Raw genomic sequence first — 19,695 nt, 5'->3', positions numbered from 1 at the left:
CGTTTACTGGTTTGCATGTAGACGGGGAAAACTGGTTATTTCAATAAGCTGATTTTTTGGAGTTATCGACTGGTGTGCATGTAAACGCACCCAATGACTCACTCATTAAGACCTGCCGCCACCTACTGGTAGTTTAGTTTCATGTTTAAACATTCTTTCCAACGTTTCTTATTGTATTAAAAATATATAGGCCTAGTTAAAACAATCTCATAACATTATTAAAAGGAATTATAATTTGTCAGTGTAAATTATTTAATTCAATAACCATATAGCGTTATTCTAATTTAATTTATTGATCAAATTTAAGAATATAAAAGGAAAGCTGCAGTCCTATATTCCTATATATATAATATATCCTATATTTAAGATGAATCCTCTTAAATATGAAGATTTAAATACATCGAAGCTGATGAAAATGTTCTTCTGAATATTGATCTTTAACTTTGCAGATCGCCCTGATATTGTGAGTCAGAATGTAAACTGGGCAACAGATGATACGCACAATTAGCCGACATTAACCCAAAACTAACTTGATTAAAACGCCACAGACCATACTGTTTTCTTCTTTTTAATTATTAGAATATAGACATTAAGTGAATAAATTGTCTTGCAAGTTCTTTTACTTTTAATACTAAAAGTACATTTAAAATCAGGTACTTTTTTACTTTTACTCTAGTATGATTGTCGATGTGGTACTTCTACTTTTACTTAAGTAAAAGTACAAATAACCAGAGCCATATTTACTTAAGTACTGAGATTCAGTACTTCCTCCACCACTGCATGTCACTTGCTTCAAATATGCCACTTCGCAGGATAAAAGCGTCCAGATGGATATAAAATAATGCAAATAAAATTAGATGGTAACAAACATGGCATTAAACGTTTGTGTCAGACTTGCATGTTTTTGTCAGTTACAGGTAACAGTTACTAATGTTAGCATCAGCCTCAATTGCATTATTACAGCCTCTAGTCAACAAAGTAATTACTTGATAGTAATAGTAAAGAGTACTGTACATACCGGTTTGTCTGTTTTAAATCCGTTTTTGAAGTGTCCCGCTCTGCTGCGCGCAGTCTGACGTGTCAGTCGCTATAGCAACGGATGCAAGCTCACTTGCGCGAGCACTTGTTTGCACGCTTGCAGTCTTCCAAATGTTTTTTGCAGTAAGTAACAAAAATGCTTTGGGAAAATGTATCGGAGTAAAAATATGCATTTTATGTAGGAAATGTAGCAGAGTAAATGTTGACCGAAAAAAAGTCGATTCTCCCTAAAAATATTACTGTTTATGTGGAGAACGGATCATGCTGAAATCCTGTGGTGGCGCTGCGCCACTGTGAATACATTGTAGGGGAAACACTGTGTGCACCGTACTGGAAGACCGCAAGAGTTTTGGTCAGAATTGTAAAATGATGATATTAATATCACCTGTAACACAATTGTTTTATTTATTTATTTAAAGCTTTAATCTGTATTTGAATATGGATTTCATGTGAATCTCCAGCCAGTGCAGGACACTCCCTGAGTGATGCTCACAAAACTTTATTGCTGCAAAACAACACACATTTAAGTTGTAATGCTCTGTCCGATATTATAATGCAGAAATATTACTTTTGTTTTTGTTCTTTGTGAAATGTTCGATTGGCCCATAAACAGTACTTTCTCCCCCGAGAAAATTTTGATTTCTATGATCCACATATGTGTATTTTACGTTGTTCTGAAGGCTAAAAAATTAGATAACAATAGCTTGAAAACCATGTCACTCGGCGCTGCTGCGGACGCAGTGACACAAAGACTAAAAGACGGGGCGAAGCCGTAGCCGAAGCCTGTAAAATCACATATTTTTTTAGGGGGGGCTGAGGCATAAGTTCATAAAAAAGGGCCTAGTGACGCCCATGGTTATGACAGTATTAGCCTACTTGATCAATTTAAACGCTATCTCTGATGTAATGTTTTTTTTTATTCAAATGAACTGCTACAATGTTCTGCACCTGAAATGAGCATGGCGTGTGGTCCGTCCAGTACTAATATTCAGTGTAGTGTTTTGCTTAACGTTATGATAGAGCGACCAGCTTAGTAGAGAACAAGTAACCAATAAGTAGGCTAACATACCTGTATATTTCGCTTTTTTTATATTTCCTCTTTTTTCTTTTTATGATACTGAGCCCCTGATGGCTTTGACCTTTTCATGATGATGAAACTAAAGCACGCTGTAACGAGTAGAAATATAGTGTGGCCCCTTTAAGAGTTGCGCGCGCTCCCTGCAAACGAAGTCTGCCTTTTGTGTATGTGCGCACTGAGTCTTGAGCTCCCATGTGTGGGGATTATTTTCTGTTTTCTGTTGCTAACAGTCAGTTATTTTGTTTTATTAAGTAATGGTGTGGACGGAAAGGGAGTTTGTGATGAGAGTTCAGCGGGAATAAAGTGCGATCTGTTTGATGTTAATCGCCTCCGTGTTTGCATCCACTCTCCAGTTACATTGAGCTAGCCGCATTTTTCACGCGGACACAAGCGTTACAACGCCACGGATGACGACATTCCCTGCCGCCCTCTACATGATCTCATTTCATTACAGCAGCGCCACTATCACCATGGCGACTTCACTCCAATAATCGCAACTAATCATAATGCCTTGAAATAGCAAAAGTACGAAATATTAATAATAAAATATTAGGGCTGTAACGATACACCAAACCCACGATTCGGTTCGTATCACGATTTTTGACCCAGGGTACGATACAAACCGCGATATGGGGGGGACAAAACAGTTTTATTCTGTACTGTATTCTGTAGCCTATTTTGCCGTCAATACCATATATCTGTATGGTCAATAGGCTACTGCCGACGTTTTCTTTGCGGTACCAATAGGCAATATATATTTAACATGAAGTATAGGGCCTCCTGTACATCAATACCAACAGAAGCGCCGCGTCAGACATGCTTCTGGTGTGCAAAGAAAGAGAAAACGCCACGCAGCCGCCCCGCGGATGACACGCAACAGAAGCGTCACGCTCACACCACGTTGCCAGCCGGTTGGGGAAGCTTCTTGAAACACTTACGGCAAATTGTGTGGGTCTTGTCAACTACACGATTGCCATCCTTGTTCTCCACCGGGTAGCTGAAATGTTGCCATACTGCTGACTTAAAAGTTGGACCTGGACAGGAAGGATAATTCTGGGAGTTGGAAGGGGTGTGTCGCGATTCTGCCTCCTCACATCGCGATACAGGTTCGTGGACCTGCGTATTGCGATTTCGATTTCATATCGCATATCGTTACAGCCCTATAAAATATATATGAAATAACTAAAAAATCTTGTTGGGGTGGGGGCTCACTGGCGCCCCCCAGCTGTTGGCGCCCTAGGCGACCGCCTAGTTTGCCTATGCCTAGAAACGGCATTGCTGGTCCATCTGTGCATGGGAATTACATTTTCTCAAAGACCCGTGAGAGTATGCGTTGAATGACAATTCAATGCATTAAGATTAGTAACTTAATATGGCATAGCTACTAATCGTTTATAGTACATCAAGGTTCTAGGGTTAACAGTTTTTCTTTCATATGCCTCAAATGGCATCAGTGGCGTTTTTATGCTGGCTGATTCAATGTAAAATTCAGAAGCTCTAATAGCTGGAATGTGGAATTACATCTTTTAGATATTTAAAGATTTGTTTAAATGCAATAAATCTTTTTTTTTTTGTTGTTGCGTGACTTATTAGACTGGACAGTAAAAAAAAAGGAAGCTCAAAATTAAATATCTTGAGCTTGTGATCATCTGTGCTCCACTGTGGTTCTCAGTGACATCAAAAGTCCATTTTCTAACACTTAAAGGAGAACTCCGGGGAATTTTTAAGTTTATCTTGATCGTTATATCTTTGAGTACGGTCTGTAGAAAAAAAAACGAACCAGATTGGTGCTTGCAACACAGAGCGTTTAAAGTTAATGCCCAGAGCCCCCCTCAGCTAAAACAGCAGCTTTGGGGGCATATCCGTAACGGGTGTCTTTGTGCATTCTAACAGACACAAAATGCAATTAAAATGTCTGTCCAACATGAACAGGTCCCTCACACGACAACGAGATGCGTTTAGCCACTTAGCCATTGTTTAAATTCACCTAAATAGTGTTTAAGACAGCTAGCTGTGTCTCGCGGGAGTCCCGTGGGAACTCAGTCTAGCTGGAAAAAAGTACATAGTCCAGTTGGGAAGAGCGTTGTGTGTGTAAAGCGGGATTATTTTATTACTGCACATCTTTCCTCAAGCCGGGTGTGCCCAAATGGAAGGATAAATAAAGTTTACATTACCTCCACAGTGGCTGCACCCGTCTTTAACCCCGGAATGGCATTATTCTTCAACCGGCCCGCTGTGTTGTGTCTGTGTAAGTTAGTCATCCTTGTCAAAGTATTCACTTGTCAAAGTTCGCTGCAAATGTTCGCATTCTGTTGCCACAATTCGGAAAGGCACAAACGCGAGCTTCTTCTTGACTTGTGAGCCCGATCGGATCATCACGCCAGTGATGTCCGGTTCACAAACGGATCATTCTTTTGAACCGGTTCCTTTTAGTGACCCGGGTGAACCAGTTCACCAAATCAGACTGAATCGTTCTAAACGGTTCACGTCTCAAATCAGCGCTGATCACACAAGTTACTTTAGTTACTCACTTTCTGACGTGATAGTCTCTCTTCAGACATTTTAATTGCATTTTGTGTCTGTTAAGAGGCACAAAGACACCCTTTACGTTTATGTCCCCAAAGCTGCCGTTTTAGCTGAGGGGGGCATTAATTGTAATAACTCCGTGTTGCAAGCACCAATCCGTTTTTTCTTATTATTATTCTATATACTGTACTCACAAAGGTATAGCGATCAAGATAAACTTCAAAATTCCCAGGAGTTCTCCTTTAAGGCCCCGATATACTTCAAAAATGAATTTGAAGAACGAACTGTGACGTCATTTGACACTGACACTGTTTTTCATGTTCAATATGATAAAGCTGCTTAGTTTTGAGCAATCTGTTGTATAAAGTGCTATATATAAATATAGTGACGAATATCAGAGCTCATGCGAACATATCCACATTGCTTTATTTAAAAAATGCTTGTTTTTTTCTCCATTTTGTTGTTTTTGTTACTGAGAGAAAAGCGTGCTGCACATATTAACATATTCATCTGAACACAGCTTTCAGCAGTGTGGGCGGCGTTGGCTGTTCGCTAACAGTATATCACTGGTCACATATTTCGAACTTCGTTTAGCCCCCAAGCGAAGAACCAAAAATAACTATGCTGTGAGGATATTGGGGCCTTTACTGGTCAAACAGACCACAAACCTACATGCTAACTACCAGAGGTGGAAAGTAACGAATTACATTTACTCGCGTTACTGTAATTGAGTAGTTTTTCTGTGTACTTCTACTTTTTTAAGTAGTTTTAAAAATCTGTAATTTTACTTTTACTTAAGTACATTTTGATTAAAGTATTGTACTTCGCTACATTTTAAACCACATCCGTTACTGAGTAAAAATAAATCATTAATGCAAAGAGGGGAGGAAAAAGACCGCGATCCGGAAATGACTATATTGAATAGAGGGCGCGGGACGCGGGAGAGAACATGCGCGCAAATATCAGATGGAGGCGAACAAGACAGACGTCAGTGACGCAGACCCAGGTGAAAGCAAAACGCCGTCGTGAACTCCTGGCTAGTATGGAAATACTTTGGATATAGAAAAAAATTATGTGGTGTTGTCCTGGAGGATATCAAATGTGCACAAAATGTGGATGCAAATGAAGAAACACATAGAACATGTTCGGGGGCACATCCCTCTGTGCAAATAAAGGTATGTTTATAACTTAGGCCGATTGATTTGTGACGCAGAGGGAATCCAGTCATGAACATTAACTTTACATTATAACGGAGAATTGGTGTAATACACGCAAACTGGTGGATGAACGAAAAACTCGAATGTAGAGCTGTAGGCCTTAGAAATAAATCAAATCGCGACATGGTCTGTGAACATTAAAGCACAAAACATTGCTATATGAATATATGATCTGCTTGTTCTCTCTCTGTGAATGAGCTGCTCCGTCTACTACATATGGACTCTATTATTCTTAAACATTTTTACAAATTAATGATAAAAATAAGTTGTTAATCTAATTCATAGTAATTTATTGAATTTAGTTTATTGGACATGCTTTATTGAAGTTTTGATAAACAAAATAAACAAATGGTTTTAAGTTTGTTATAATAAAGCATTTGTTCAACCAAATAAATAAAGACCAATCTTCTTCATTCATTTAACATCATTTTAACAAGTGATAATAACCATCATTTAATAATAGGTACAGTAAATGTTTAATTGATGTTTTCTGAGATAGTTGTCATATCGTGAAAATCTCATCCTATCACAACCCTACAGGGGAGATTCCCCCACCACCACTGTTAAAAAAGTAACTAAGTAACTTTTACTCTGAGTACATTTTAAATTAGCTACTTTTTACTTTTACTTGAGTAAATTTTTAGACCAGTAATTTTACTTGTACTTAAGTAAAATTTCATTGAAGTAACAGTACTTTTACTTGAGTAGAATATTTTGTTACTCTTTCCACCTCTGCTAACTACATGCTAATGTCGATAATTATAAAATGTCAGATATCGGCATTGACAGTATTGGTTGAACGTTAATCTTTTCACCCTTCTTTTCCAGGGTTTTGTGTCTTTCCTGTTACCCTGCTTTGCTGTGGACCATCTTTACCTTTCCTCAGATGAATACCTGTTTTCTGAAGAGGAGACTCCAATTGCTGAGGGTAAAAGGGCAGTGTTTGAGCAACTGTCATTTCATAAAGTCACCGTTACTGTATGACGATTAAAATCATGAAATGGCCTTATACAATTACTAAATAAACTGTAAATTGTTACGTTTTCTAATACATATACAGTATTTCATGGAAGGATTGCTGCTAACAGTGTTTCACAAGCTTGAAGCACCATCAAAATGTGAGATGGTTAATTCTGAGTTCAGACTGCAGGCTTTTAAAACGGTCGAGTCACTGCTCTTTTCACCGCACAATTATCTGGGCCAGCATTCAGTCACTGCTGTGTTCACACTGCACGATGGATCACTGACTTTACAATAGAAAGAATCAGTAAAAAATCCTCACTCTCTATATTGCGCAAATTACGTTTTCACAACCAAACGTGTGAGGTGACAAGTAAACAACGCAATATCACACGTGCATCAGACCGGAGTTCTTTCATTATAAATGATAAACTGCAGAAAGTTTGCGATCCAAATTGTCTGTGTGCTGATTAGCAGCTAAAAGGAGAAAAAGAAAAAAGATTTAGGCGGAGGAAATGTTGGAGAGACACAGGGAGCAAGGATTGTGTTCTGCAAAGAGAGTTTGAGGTAAATAAATCATTTCGCAATGAGCCGCGGCTGGTCAAGCAAAGGTTTGTGCCTGGTTTCTGTTTGATAGAACTGTAAATATATCTATTAAAATCCTGATATTCTGGTCTATAACTCCTCCCCGAACCTCCCGCTGCCCTGTATCTTGCTCCCTCTCATTGGCTCTCCTCATGTGGACCTGTGAGCACACCAGTACCACACCATACCTGGAGGAAGTCCTTATTGCATGAGTAGGAATATAGTGCAGCCCCATTTAAAGATGCACGTTCACTATTGAACTGCTGGTGTTTTGTGTTTGTGCCGAACTCTGCCACGATTCACACTAACATTGGGAGAAACATGGACTCGGGAGCGCTCTTGTTCAGAAAAGTAACCTGCTGCGTATTCGTTTTAACTGATTGTAATGTCTAAATTGTATTTAGTTCAATAAAACACATGTACTGTAAGTGGTGATGGTGTTAATGATCGACCTCAGATATGAGTGAGAGTGAGCTTCAGTGCATCACACTCGGACTGCAGAGAATGTGCTCGGTGAAAAAACACACTTATTTCGACCTGGAGTCTAATAAAAGTTAAGCAGAAAATATGGTAGCTTATGTAGGCTATAACTGCACTTGTTTCAGAGTAATGTTAACTATAGTTAACCCTTTTCTTTCCCTATTAATGTCTGCTGCTGCATTCTTTACGTCTATGGCTGATCTCAATTTCTCCAACTACGGGCAACGGATCAAACAGAAAATGTGAACTAATTGCGCGTTAATAAAATTAGTGCCGTTAAAATTAATTTGCGTTAACATGTTAATTTTGACAGCCCTATAAAATATATATTTGTAATTATTGTGGAGGGGTTTTGTTTGGCAGGTTTTCCTTCTTTTTTTTTCCCTAATCAAATGCCTGGGTAATCTTTTATTAGATTTAGATGTGAGCCGTGATGTCCTGCAGCTCGTTCAGTGTCTGCGCCTGGTGAACGAGTCTCTGCCAGAGGACATGGCCTATGAGATGGAGAAAGCCCTTGATGACCTTCTGTCTCCAGAGAAAGTGTCAGAGAAAATACTGGAGGGTCTTTTTGCCAATGAGTCAGTATCAATTGAATTCCTTATTTTAATGCAATCACATTAGTAATTGATCAGTTTAATGTCTAAAGTGAAATGTTCTCTTCAGGGGGAATGTGATTCAGGACATTGAAAACAAACTGCAAGACATATTTAACCCCATTGTAGCCATGAACATGCTGCTCAGAGAACTGGACCTGGAGACTGATGCAGAGACGGACAGCAGACCCACTGGTACTATTAAATACACCTTTTTAAGGGTTCTGTGGTAAATGATGTCTCATTTGTTGAAATGTTTAAAGGAATATTTGTCATTGAAGAAAAATCATTTCTAATTCTGTCATTCACTTGACTTTGTGTCATTGCAAACATGTATGACTTACTTTCTTGAATGGGCCACAAAAAGTGATAGTCCATAAAAACCTTGCAAACCAGTACTGGTTACCTTGGTACCTTGGTGTACTGGATTGAGAAAAATGCCAGATCAATTACAGAAACATACTGAGTTTTGCAGAGCATCTGATAGTCAAAGCGTTTGGCGCAAACCTTGATTGCATTGATTACTTCACAAGTGGCAAAATGACTGATTAACTGTTGAATTGTGTTCCTTTACCTGTGATTTATGGGCAAGGAACAGTAACTTACCTATCAACCAATGACACATTTCTTTCCCAGTGTCCCTTGAAATCCCTTTATTCAGTGGATGTTGCTATTTATGTTGTTAATGTGTGTCTTTTGGCTGCTTTGTGGCACTTTAATTGTAGCAGAGGAGGTGTTTATCAACTTCAGACAAAACATTATCATGCCATCACTACAAAGACTTAAAGGGATTGTTTGCACAAATATTGAAAATTCTCAGTATTTGCCCAATAAAACTATCGTCTTTCAAAAACTATGAATTTCTTTCTTCTGTGGAACAGAAAAGGTGTTTTGGATTTATATATTTTGTGTTCCGCCAATGAAAGAAAGTCATATAGTTTTAGAAAGTTTTTTTTTTTTCTATTAATACAAAATAAATGTGGTTGTAATATATTAACTAGGGCCGAGACTTGATTAAAAAAATTAATCTAATTAATTAGAGGCTTTGTAATTAATTAATCGCATTTTAATCGCATTTTAATTGCATATAAATATTTGACCTGAGAACAGTGAGAAGTAATTTTTTACATGGATTTTTATTATACCATTGAATAATGACTGAATACATAAGCTTAATCAACAAAATATAGTTTATTTATTTCAGTCCAGCAGACCAGTGCAATGTTTGCCATTAAGTGTAGCAGAAGCATATTTGTGATATTTGAGGCTCGATGTGCTGTGGTGATACGCAAATTCCTTGTTGTATAGCTTGCACACAACCATGCTCTTGTCGACGCTTCCATCCTTTCGTTTTTTAAAACAAAATTTCCCATCCACGGGGCCAAGCAAAGCGGTCTCATCAGCTTCTTCGTTCATGTTCACACTGGTTTGTTGCTGTCGTGACTCGTGAACGCTAGTTGGTGTTCCAGTATAATCGGTCCGTCGAAACTCATTCATCGAAAAATATTCCACGGTGCAAAAATATGTGTGGTTAAAATTATTTATTTTTTGCGTAATTAATCTTAATTAACATGTTAAAGTCCCGTAATTAATTAATCTTAATTAACGCGTTAAAGTCCCAGCCCTAATATTAACTATCAATAAATATGTATTATCACAATTACAGTATCAAGGGAAAAAGTTGGCAATTATGATGTTTGTCATAATCGTGAAGCTCTGAGTTCTAACATACATCTTGAGCGTTTGTGGTCATTTTCTGCAGCCTGGCCACAATCTGATTTTATTGTGTGGCAAACAGCTGTAGAATTATTAGTATTTTGTGTATTTGTGTATTTATGTTCTTTTGGTTTTTCATGATTAAGACTGACCAAGTAGGAAAAGGGTGATTTAAAAGATGACTGAATTGGGCTGAATTATTTCTCTAATCAGCACTGATGTGATGTTTGTTGCAGGTCAGTCTCTGAGAGTGCGTATTAGTCTCTCTCAGCTGTACGGCAGCAGTGTGGCCGCTAGTCTGATCTGCCAAGCTGTGTGCCAGACTGCCATGACCCGAACTCTGCTCTGTAGAGACCTGCTAATCCTGCAGCAACTGTACCTGCGAATTGGAGGCAATGTGAGTACACATATACACTTAGCATGTGTCTCAGATAGGGCTGTTTTTATAAAGCCTAAATTTGTCATTTGGGGATAGTTCATTCCAAAGTTTTCTGTTAATTTACTCACCCTCAGGTCATCCAAGATGCAGGTAACTTTTTTTATTCAGTAGAACAGTAAATTAGATTTTTAACCTTGGTGATTAATATAATGAACATGAAGTCAATGGGTACCATCACTTTGAAAGTCCAAAAAACATACAGGCAAAACAAAATGAATAACCATGGCTAGGGTTGTCACGATTTCTTGATTTAATTCAAGTACTCGATAAAAATAAAAAAAGAAGCATTGATTGTTATTTGCTGGTGTTGAGTAGCCGGAAAAACACAAAGTGGCAAGATTCGTTGAACCGCATTATTAGTTTTCTAAATTAGATGCACTTAAATTAGATGCACCTGTTTGAGGTAAATAGCTGCATAAAGACACATGTCCACCCCATACAATCAGTAAGAATCCAACTACATGGCCAAAACCAATATAGCTGTCCAAAAACACTAGAGACAAAATTGAACACCTCCACAAGGCTGGAAAGGGCTACAGGGAAATTACCAAGCAGCTTGGTGAAAAAAGGTCCACTGTTGGAGCAATCATTAGAAAATGGAAGAAGCTAAACATGACTGTCAATCTCCCTCGGACTGGGGCTCCATGCAAGATCTTACCTCGTGGGGTCTCAAAGATCCTAAGAAAGGTAAGAAATAAGCCCAGATCTATACGGGAGGAGCTGGTCAATGACCTTAAAAGAGCTAGGACCACCGTTTCCAAGGTTACTGTTGGTAATACACTAAGACGTCATGGTTTGAAATCATGCATGGCACAGAAGGTTCCCCTGCTTAAACCAGCACATGTCCAGGCCCGTCTTAAGTTTGCCAATGACCATTTGGATGATCCAGGGGAGTCATGGGAGAAAGTCATGTGGTCAGACTAAAATATAACTTTTTGGTCATAGTTCCACTAAACGTGTTTGGAGGAAGAAGAATCATGAGTACCATCCAAAGAACACCATCCCTACTGTGAAGCATGGGGGTGGTAGCATCATGCTTTGGGGGTGTTTTTCTGCACATGGGACAAGGCGACTGCACTGTACTAAGGAGAGGATTTTGGGCAACATCCTCCTTCCTTCAGTTAGAGCATTGAAGATGGGTCGAGGCTGGGTTTTCCAACATGACAATGACCCGAAGCACACAGCCAGGATAACCAAGGAGTGGCTCTGTAAGAAGCATATCAAGGTTCTGGTGTGGCCTAGCCCGTCTCCAGACCTAAACCCAATAGTGAATCTTTGGAGGGAGCTCAAACTCTGTGTTTCTCAGTGACAGGCCAGAAACCTGTTTGAGAAGATCTGTGTGGAGGATTGGGCCAAAATCCCTCCTGCAGTGTGTGCAAACCTGGAGAAAAACTACAGGAAACGCTTGACCTCTGTAATTGCAAACGAAGGCTACTGTACCAAATATTAAAGCTACACTGTGTAACTTTTTTAGTTTATTCTTAGCTAAAATCACTTAGTTCTTTCAAAAATATATGTGCTCATTAATGTATATTTACTCCTTTCAAGTAATAAAGTATTCTCGTAATTTTATAATATGCCATTGAAAATACATACGTGTTGAGGGTTCGGATGGCGGTCGCCATGTTGCTCCTCCATCTTGAAAGTACATTTGCCAAAGAGGGACATGCCCGTAAATTCAAGCTTCGCCTTTCGCGTTTTAACACTCGATGGCACCGTGCCCAATGTGAAGAGGAGGATTGCTTGAGGCTGCTATATGATGATGGAGGATCACTCTTAAGCCCCTTTCACACTGCACGACGGACCCGCAATATTCCCGGAGCATTGCCGGGTCGCCTTCTGTGTGAAAGCAACCACGTCCCGGAATTGATTACCGAATTCGACCCGGGTCGGGGACCTAGTAACATTGCGGGATATGTATCAGAGTCGGCAAGGAAGCGGAAAAGAGAATTAAGACGGCAACGCAACGGGCAAATCAACAAGACAAAAGTAAAAATTGGAGTGGCCTTTCCAAGATGGAAAGAGCTCATGAGGAGCAACGATTTTAAAAAGAACGCCGACGTTGCCTGCTTTCTTCTCGACAGGTAATATTAATTCAGCCTATTTGTGTATATTGGAAGTTTTATTGTTGCTCGGCTAATTATATCATGGTGTGCTGTGCATAACACTAGAACGACGTCTAGGATAGTTTTCCTCGCGTCAATGAAGAAAAAGTATTGTTTACCTTATAACATAAATCCGTGTTCTATGACGGATAACATGAGATTAATATTTTAATTTAATTTATTATTTGTTTGCCTTACGCTAGTGATGTCGTACAATATACAGAATAATGATAGCACTGATAAAAGCTACTTCACTAAGATTAGCTTGCATTCGTCTGGGAACCTGATAGCTGATGTTAGCAATGAACTGGTAAAAAATAACGAAAACGTAAAACTATTATTTGACATAGATTAATTTGATCATAGATCATTTGGCAAATTAAATAACTGCAAATTATAATAGTTTTCAAAAGTAACCTCATCACTTGAAGCAACACTCACCGAAGAGGTCGAACCGGAAGCCATGACTAAATCGGCCACCGTAGGAGTTGAAACGAAATCGAAATTGAGAGGAACAGAAACTATTATTCACTGGATGGTCATATACCTTTACACCACTAGATGGGGGAAAATATCACACAGTGGAGCTTTAACATTGATTTCATCAGTTGTTCAAATACTTATTTGCAGCTGTATCTTACAAATAATAGTTAAAAAATCATACATTTGTGATTTCTGGATTTTTTTTTTTAGAAATGTCTCTTACAGTGGACATGGACATTTACCTACGATGACAATTTCAGACCCCTCCATGATTTCCAAGTGTGAGAACTTGCAAAATAGCAGGGTGTTCAAATACTTATTTTCCTCATTGTATATGCAAATAAGAGAAGTGAATGAGAGCACTTCTTAAATTGCAAGCAGCTTGTCTTGTGATAGCAGTTTTAAAAGTTGAAATTGGTTCATTGGAACCCAATGGCTGAACGGCGTGTGAAAGTATTGCAACAACACTGCTTGTATAACCTGTCCTCGAAAACATGATGCATCCGTACAGACAAAGAGAAGAGCTGGGGAGAAATCGTCTTGGTTTTGAACATACTGTGAGAGTGTAGAAAGTTGCTAGCAAATGTAAATATTGCCTGTTGAGATGTCAGTATGTACGTTTACATCTGCTTCCTTAATGAAATCGCATGAGGTGCTCCTCCTGACATGATAATCCTAATATCCAGTGTGTAATGCTCTACAATTTTCAAATCTTGTAGTGTGTGCATGTTGAGGATTTGAGATAAAAAAAAATCTCCTTATGGGTGCAACCAGATTTCACAATCTGGAAGATATAAAAACTCCTGTAGTCTGAGCACGGTTTTAAACAAACAAACAAAAAAACTGTAAAACAATGGAACTGACTTAAATGTAACGGTGCTGTTCATATGCATTTCTTCACTAGTTGATTGTTAAAAAAACACTTACAAATCTGGGGTTCATTGATCTTTTTTCCCCTAAAAGAGAAAACAATTCTGTTTCTAATTGTGTTTTTCAGCCCTTTTGACAACCCTAATCTCTGTACTCTTGCTGAATGTTTGTGTGTGCAGGTGTTTCTTGCGGGTGGTAATCAGTTACTGCAGCTGCAGCAAGACTTGATTCCTAGATGCTCTAATCTGCTTTGCACGTATCACCTACTCAAACAGATGAGCCTGACGCTATCCTCATCCGTCCCACTGGACATACTGTAAGTCCACACGCCTCATGGCCTAATCAAGAAAAATAAGATCCAAATATATTGTATAAGTTGTATTTACAGATGTGTTGGCATCTATCTCTGTGCACATACGACAGAAGCGTGTGTGTTTAAGCTAAGAGCGATAAGGCTTTAAAATGCATGCAGATGCTATTTCATGATGATGAACTGCCACATGAACGTGTCTGCAATAGAGATGATCATTAAAACAAACCGATATCATGTTTCAGTTTTTATTTGCGTGTTCACTGCTGTGAATGAGCTGTGAAGATGTGGAGGCTCTGCCCTCTCGGGTGGTCCTTCAACCCCAAAATTGCCATTTTCAAAATGATCTGTTAAGAATTTTGATCTGAAACTTCACAGGCACATTCTGGGGACACCTGAGACATATAGTACATCTTGTAAAAAGAATCTGGACCTTCTGCCTCTGCAAATGCTTTATAATAATATTGTATACTTTTTATAGTCACTACATATGCTGTTTATCTCTGATTGTTATCAGATTGTCACTGTATTTTTTTTAAGGGCATTAGTTCATGCATTATCTGTTTTTCTTCAGAAATGCTGATCTTCAACATCTGTCTGTTCTGGAGCTGTCAGACTCAACGACTTCTACTTCTAACAGATCAGGTCAAATCAATCGCCACAATCAGGGCTTGACATTAAGCATGTTCATGTGCTTGTCCTTCGGACAAGTAAATCGCTCATTCACTTGTCCGAGTAAAAAAATTGCTTGTCCGGAAAAAAGTTCGATATTTTTTTAATTTTGTGTGTGTGTGTTGAAACTATAATTTATTCTGAAGCAATATTCTCACCAGTGTTCAATAGTTTTGAATAGACACATAATAAATGTTGGAAAGTATGTGTAAACATGAAACTAAACCTCCAGTAGGTGGCAGCAGGTCAGTCTTAATGAGTGAGTCACTGAGTCGTTCATTCAAACGATTCATTCGAAGACTGAATCGTTCGCGTTACGGTTCTGCTGTTTGTGAACGATTTTCGCTGCTGGAATCGAACAAAAGCACTCAAATTGCATCTAAAACATAAGTGACTTTAAGTGAATGTAAATGTAAGTGACTGTTAATTAGTTGTTTATGGAACTGTCAAATGAAATCAGTGTCATTTTCAGTCTTGATGGTATTCAGGAAACGCTCTAGTGTTGTCTAGCGCGACCTTATCGTCAGTTTATCATATATTATTTTCCACCACTATCGATCGCCACTTACACTAAATTAATGCACAATCATTCTTGCATTTTGGTGATTCGCTAGTTATTTTGTTTTCATCAGGCTCTTGTCCGTCGGGCTAGTAAAATTCTCTTTCCCTTGTCCCTTCAAAAAATCGTCGACAGCGTTAATGTCGAGCCCTGACATTATAGAAACACCGCTCATGAACGATGATGAGTGCTGACTTTTCTTCCGCTGTTGTTTCTCTCTTTAGTGTTGAATCCTCAAACTGTTGTGGAGTTGTTCTACCAGAACGTGGCCCGTAAAGCCATCATGTCTCAGATCTTCTCCCAGCAGGATGTGGAGAGCAACCAAACCATGTTGCACTGGCCTCAGATGATCTCCAGTGTCCTGACACTACTCTGCCAGTTTCTGTATCCTCTTGATATGTAGTATGCTGGACACTAATGTTGATGCCAACATTTCAGTAGTATGTACCAATAATGGTGAAATTTAATGGTTCTCTATACGAAACTTTTCTGATAATTACAATATTTAATTTATACTGAACTCTTAATTTTAAATGTTTTACTTTTTATTATTTAATTTTAAACGGTTTTAATTTTTAATTTTATATTAACTTCCACAGATCTGTTTTGATGTTTTGTCCTGAGAGTTTACACTCCCTTATGACATAAATGACTGTGTAAAAAGAAATTTGACATCACTGAGTCTAACACAGCCACATGCCCCTAGTTCCCTTCAGAACGAACACACACACACACACACACACACACACACACACACACACACACACACGTTTGTTTTTTTGACATGGTTTTTATACTGTACAAACTGTATTTTCTATCCCCCTACACTGCCCCTGCCCCTAAACCTACCCATCACAGGACACATTCTGCATTTTTACTTTCTAAAAAAAAACCCTGTATGATTTATAAGCCTTTTGAAAAGTGGGGACATGGGTAATGTCCTGATATTTCACCCTCTCCTGTAATACCTGTGTCAAACCCATGTCATTATACACATTTGTGTCATCATATGTCCCAAAAACATGCCCACACACACACACACACACACACACACACACACACACACACACACACACACACACACACACACACACACACACACACACACACACACACACACACACACACGTTCGCCTGTCAGTCAGCGAGATGCAAGTATCGAATATTAATCCTCATTTTATGGTTGACTTGATATCCAGTTCTTGTTTGTAAAGTACCTGGGTGATTTATGAGTTCAGTATTTGCCTTGCATCATTGCACTAGATGGCCAAGCAATCCCAGTTTCCTCTTTCCCGAATGCCTGATGGGAAACTGCCAATATGCACAACTGCAGGTGAGAAACCAGTATGAATTGATACATACGTTTTCCTAGATTGTACATGGTCTTCATAAAAATACAACAGTAAAAGAACTGTTGTAATGTAGTATAAATTAGGGATGCAGCAACATTTTAGCTGCTGAAAATGTTCACCCGAAAAGCTATTTTCGGTTTCAAGCCGAATTTGTTTTGGAAGTGACCGCAAAGACGTTTAATTAGTACTTCTCCGATTGCATGTTTTGATTGGGCAGTGTCTATTTCATGCTCAAAATGTGGATAAGCTACAACAGTTAGACGTGTTAGCTGGGTGGACACTAGCACTAGATTGACACTAGTAATTTTTCTGTTTTAAAATAAAATCTTTAAATCTGTGCTTTTTTTTCTGTTGATGCGCAACATTAACAAAACTTTACTAAACATATAGCGCGCTTGCCATCCAATAATCGCAAAAGGCTGTGTTACTTTTAATATGACGCAAAGTGTCAACTTTAAAATTCTCTTTTACCAAATTAATTTCCCTCAATCAGTGTTTCAACCACGGTAAGAAAAAAGATTGTAGGCTATACTAATAATAAAAGGTTGTCACATTAAGGATACTGTGCATTTAAACGCATCAGAGGAAGTAGATAATAAGAGTTTGTGAAATTATAACTGCACGTGCTACTTTGAGCTAATGCTGGTTATACATCTGATTTTAGGGAGAGTCATAAACATTAACGCATATTTTAAACCACTTAGTAAATAAGGCAGCCATATACTCTCTCTTTATTTTTATATTACCCCCCCACCCCCCACCAATATAATCCCCCCCAACAAAACATTGATTATTTTCCTAAGCACCCAAAAGAAAACAAAAAGGCACATGACGTATGCATCTCAGATATTACTTCAGCAACGATTATAGAGTCTCTCTATACTATTGAGTAAGGCGAGGCGTGTGGAAAAGTTAAAGAGTCAGATCATGTCTTATCTGTTTCTATGATGTCCAGTTACATTTCCGATGACAGATTTCCAAATGAAAAAGCAATCCATGATTTCCACAGAAGGGTTCCTCTGAGCAGATTCTTTAGTTCATAGCCATTATCTGTGGTAACAATCCCCTCCAGGTCCGCAAAGCTGACAAAAATATGCATTAAGCATATAGAGAACAAAAAAAGTCCTTCTACAAACATACAAAACAACTTCTGTTAATTATGTGCATTACAGGTCAAACTCTTTTACAAATGAAATGGCCTAAACATACATTTCTTCAGCAACAAACAGAAAATAAGTTACTTACAGTTGAGCATGAAAACAAGTTTCCCAACAAGGACTTTTCAAACAACAGCCAACAAGACATGTTGACATGCTACCTGAGAGGTAGACTTCTCCTCTTCCTCTACTTATCACTTAACTTTCTCACCCCTGCATCCCTAGATCGCCCCTAATAGTGAGGAATGTAATTGCAGCCTATCAGAAATCAGGTAACGGGCTGTAAGACTGTTACAATCAGTGTTGTGCAAGTTACTTCCAAACTGTAATATAATAAATAAATAAATAAATAAATAAAATGTAAAATGCTCTCTGGTAGCCTACATCCAGTAGAAGGAAATATGATGAAGCATAATGGCAAGGGCTATCCAGGCTATAGAGAATTGGCAAAAAAGTGAATGCTCAAGACAATGCAAGAAATCATGACGATCCAACTCTAAGTATATTATTTTAGAGGTAAAGTGATTATCTGGCAATAGCTTAGGTCTGTTCATAGACAGAACAGTTTTGACTGTGCGCATTTGTTCTTTTCTTATTGTTGCAACATAGTTATTTCGTTTTTAGACACAGGTTGCATTTGACTAGCCTACGTTCTTGTCCTTATCTCTGATAAACTAAGCAATGCACATCCATCTCGCGAATGTACAGTAGGGATGAGACGGTGTGGACATTTTCCCACCGGTTAATCAAAGTGTGATGCCACCGCTCAGGCATTAATAACGGGAGCGGATGCAAAGCAAGTGCTTTCAATGAATTCCTAAAGTTAAGCTTCCATATGAACTGAAAACGCGCCAGTGCGCGCACACCGTGAATGACAGCTCGTTAGTAAACGCGCGCTCTGTGCGGCAAAGCAGATTTGAGTTTTGATTTAGAATGAGCCTATTATTCATAATGAAATACACAACACAATGACAAACCCCCTTTAATAGGCGCTTTTACATTTCACTTTGAAACCAAATCTTCCACGATCATCTGTCAGCTCAAGATCACATGTTCGGCTCATGCTTAGCGGACACCTTCCGTTTTTATTTGAACGGCCTGTTCTCTAACTGAACTAAATTACTTTATTACTATAAAAAAATCTAAACGACGGTGTCACGTGTGCAGTAGTCTTATTTTGTCATCTTCACCCAAGTGTTGTTTATAGGCATTAGGCCTATAGTTTGGCTCTGCAGGGCGCGCCTCGTCTCTCGTCCGTCCTTCGACGCGCTTGTCGTTGTGATATTCTTTGAAACGACAGAGCCTTTAAACCTTCTTTAGCCACTTTTCCACCGGCCAGCGCGAGCACAGGGGCTGAAATCATGCCTGCGGCACTTCTGTAAAATAAACACGTACGCCTTCACTGGACTATGTCACACAATATCCAAAAGTACACCAGCAAGAGGGAGATGAATTGAAGTACTGAATTGAAGGAAAATGAAGTAAATCGCTATACAAAAATATATCAGAAGCTGTCATTTAGTATTTAATTACTAACCTGGACACCATACGCAGC

General features: G+C 38.7%; 1 protein-coding gene across 2 annotated transcripts in view; it reads left to right on the top strand.

Annotated features, from left to right (window-relative positions):
- The window catches only part of nup160 (nucleoporin 160), an 86,266-nt gene that overhangs the window by 31,198 nt on the left and 35,373 nt on the right, over positions 1–19,695 (top strand). For both annotated transcript variants that reach the window (XM_067437061.1, XM_067437060.1), the window contains exons 13-20: positions 6,688–6,787; positions 8,300–8,462; positions 8,548–8,672; positions 10,430–10,590; positions 14,270–14,406; positions 14,975–15,045; positions 15,856–16,015; positions 16,895–16,964. In XM_067437061.1, coding sequence (XP_067293162.1) covers positions 6,688–6,787; positions 8,300–8,462; positions 8,548–8,672; positions 10,430–10,590; positions 14,270–14,406; positions 14,975–15,045; positions 15,856–16,015; positions 16,895–16,964 — 987 coding nt within the window. The remainder of the gene's footprint in view (positions 1–6,687; positions 6,788–8,299; positions 8,463–8,547; positions 8,673–10,429; positions 10,591–14,269; positions 14,407–14,974; positions 15,046–15,855; positions 16,016–16,894; positions 16,965–19,695) is intronic.

Source organism: Pseudorasbora parva, chromosome 25, assembly GCF_024679245.1.
Source record: "Pseudorasbora parva isolate DD20220531a chromosome 25, ASM2467924v1, whole genome shotgun sequence".
In the NCBI taxonomy this organism is placed as follows: domain Eukaryota; kingdom Metazoa; phylum Chordata; class Actinopteri; order Cypriniformes; family Gobionidae; genus Pseudorasbora; species Pseudorasbora parva.
The sequence above is the reverse complement of the archived record's forward strand: the minus strand, read 5'-3'. Positions and strand labels throughout refer to the sequence as shown.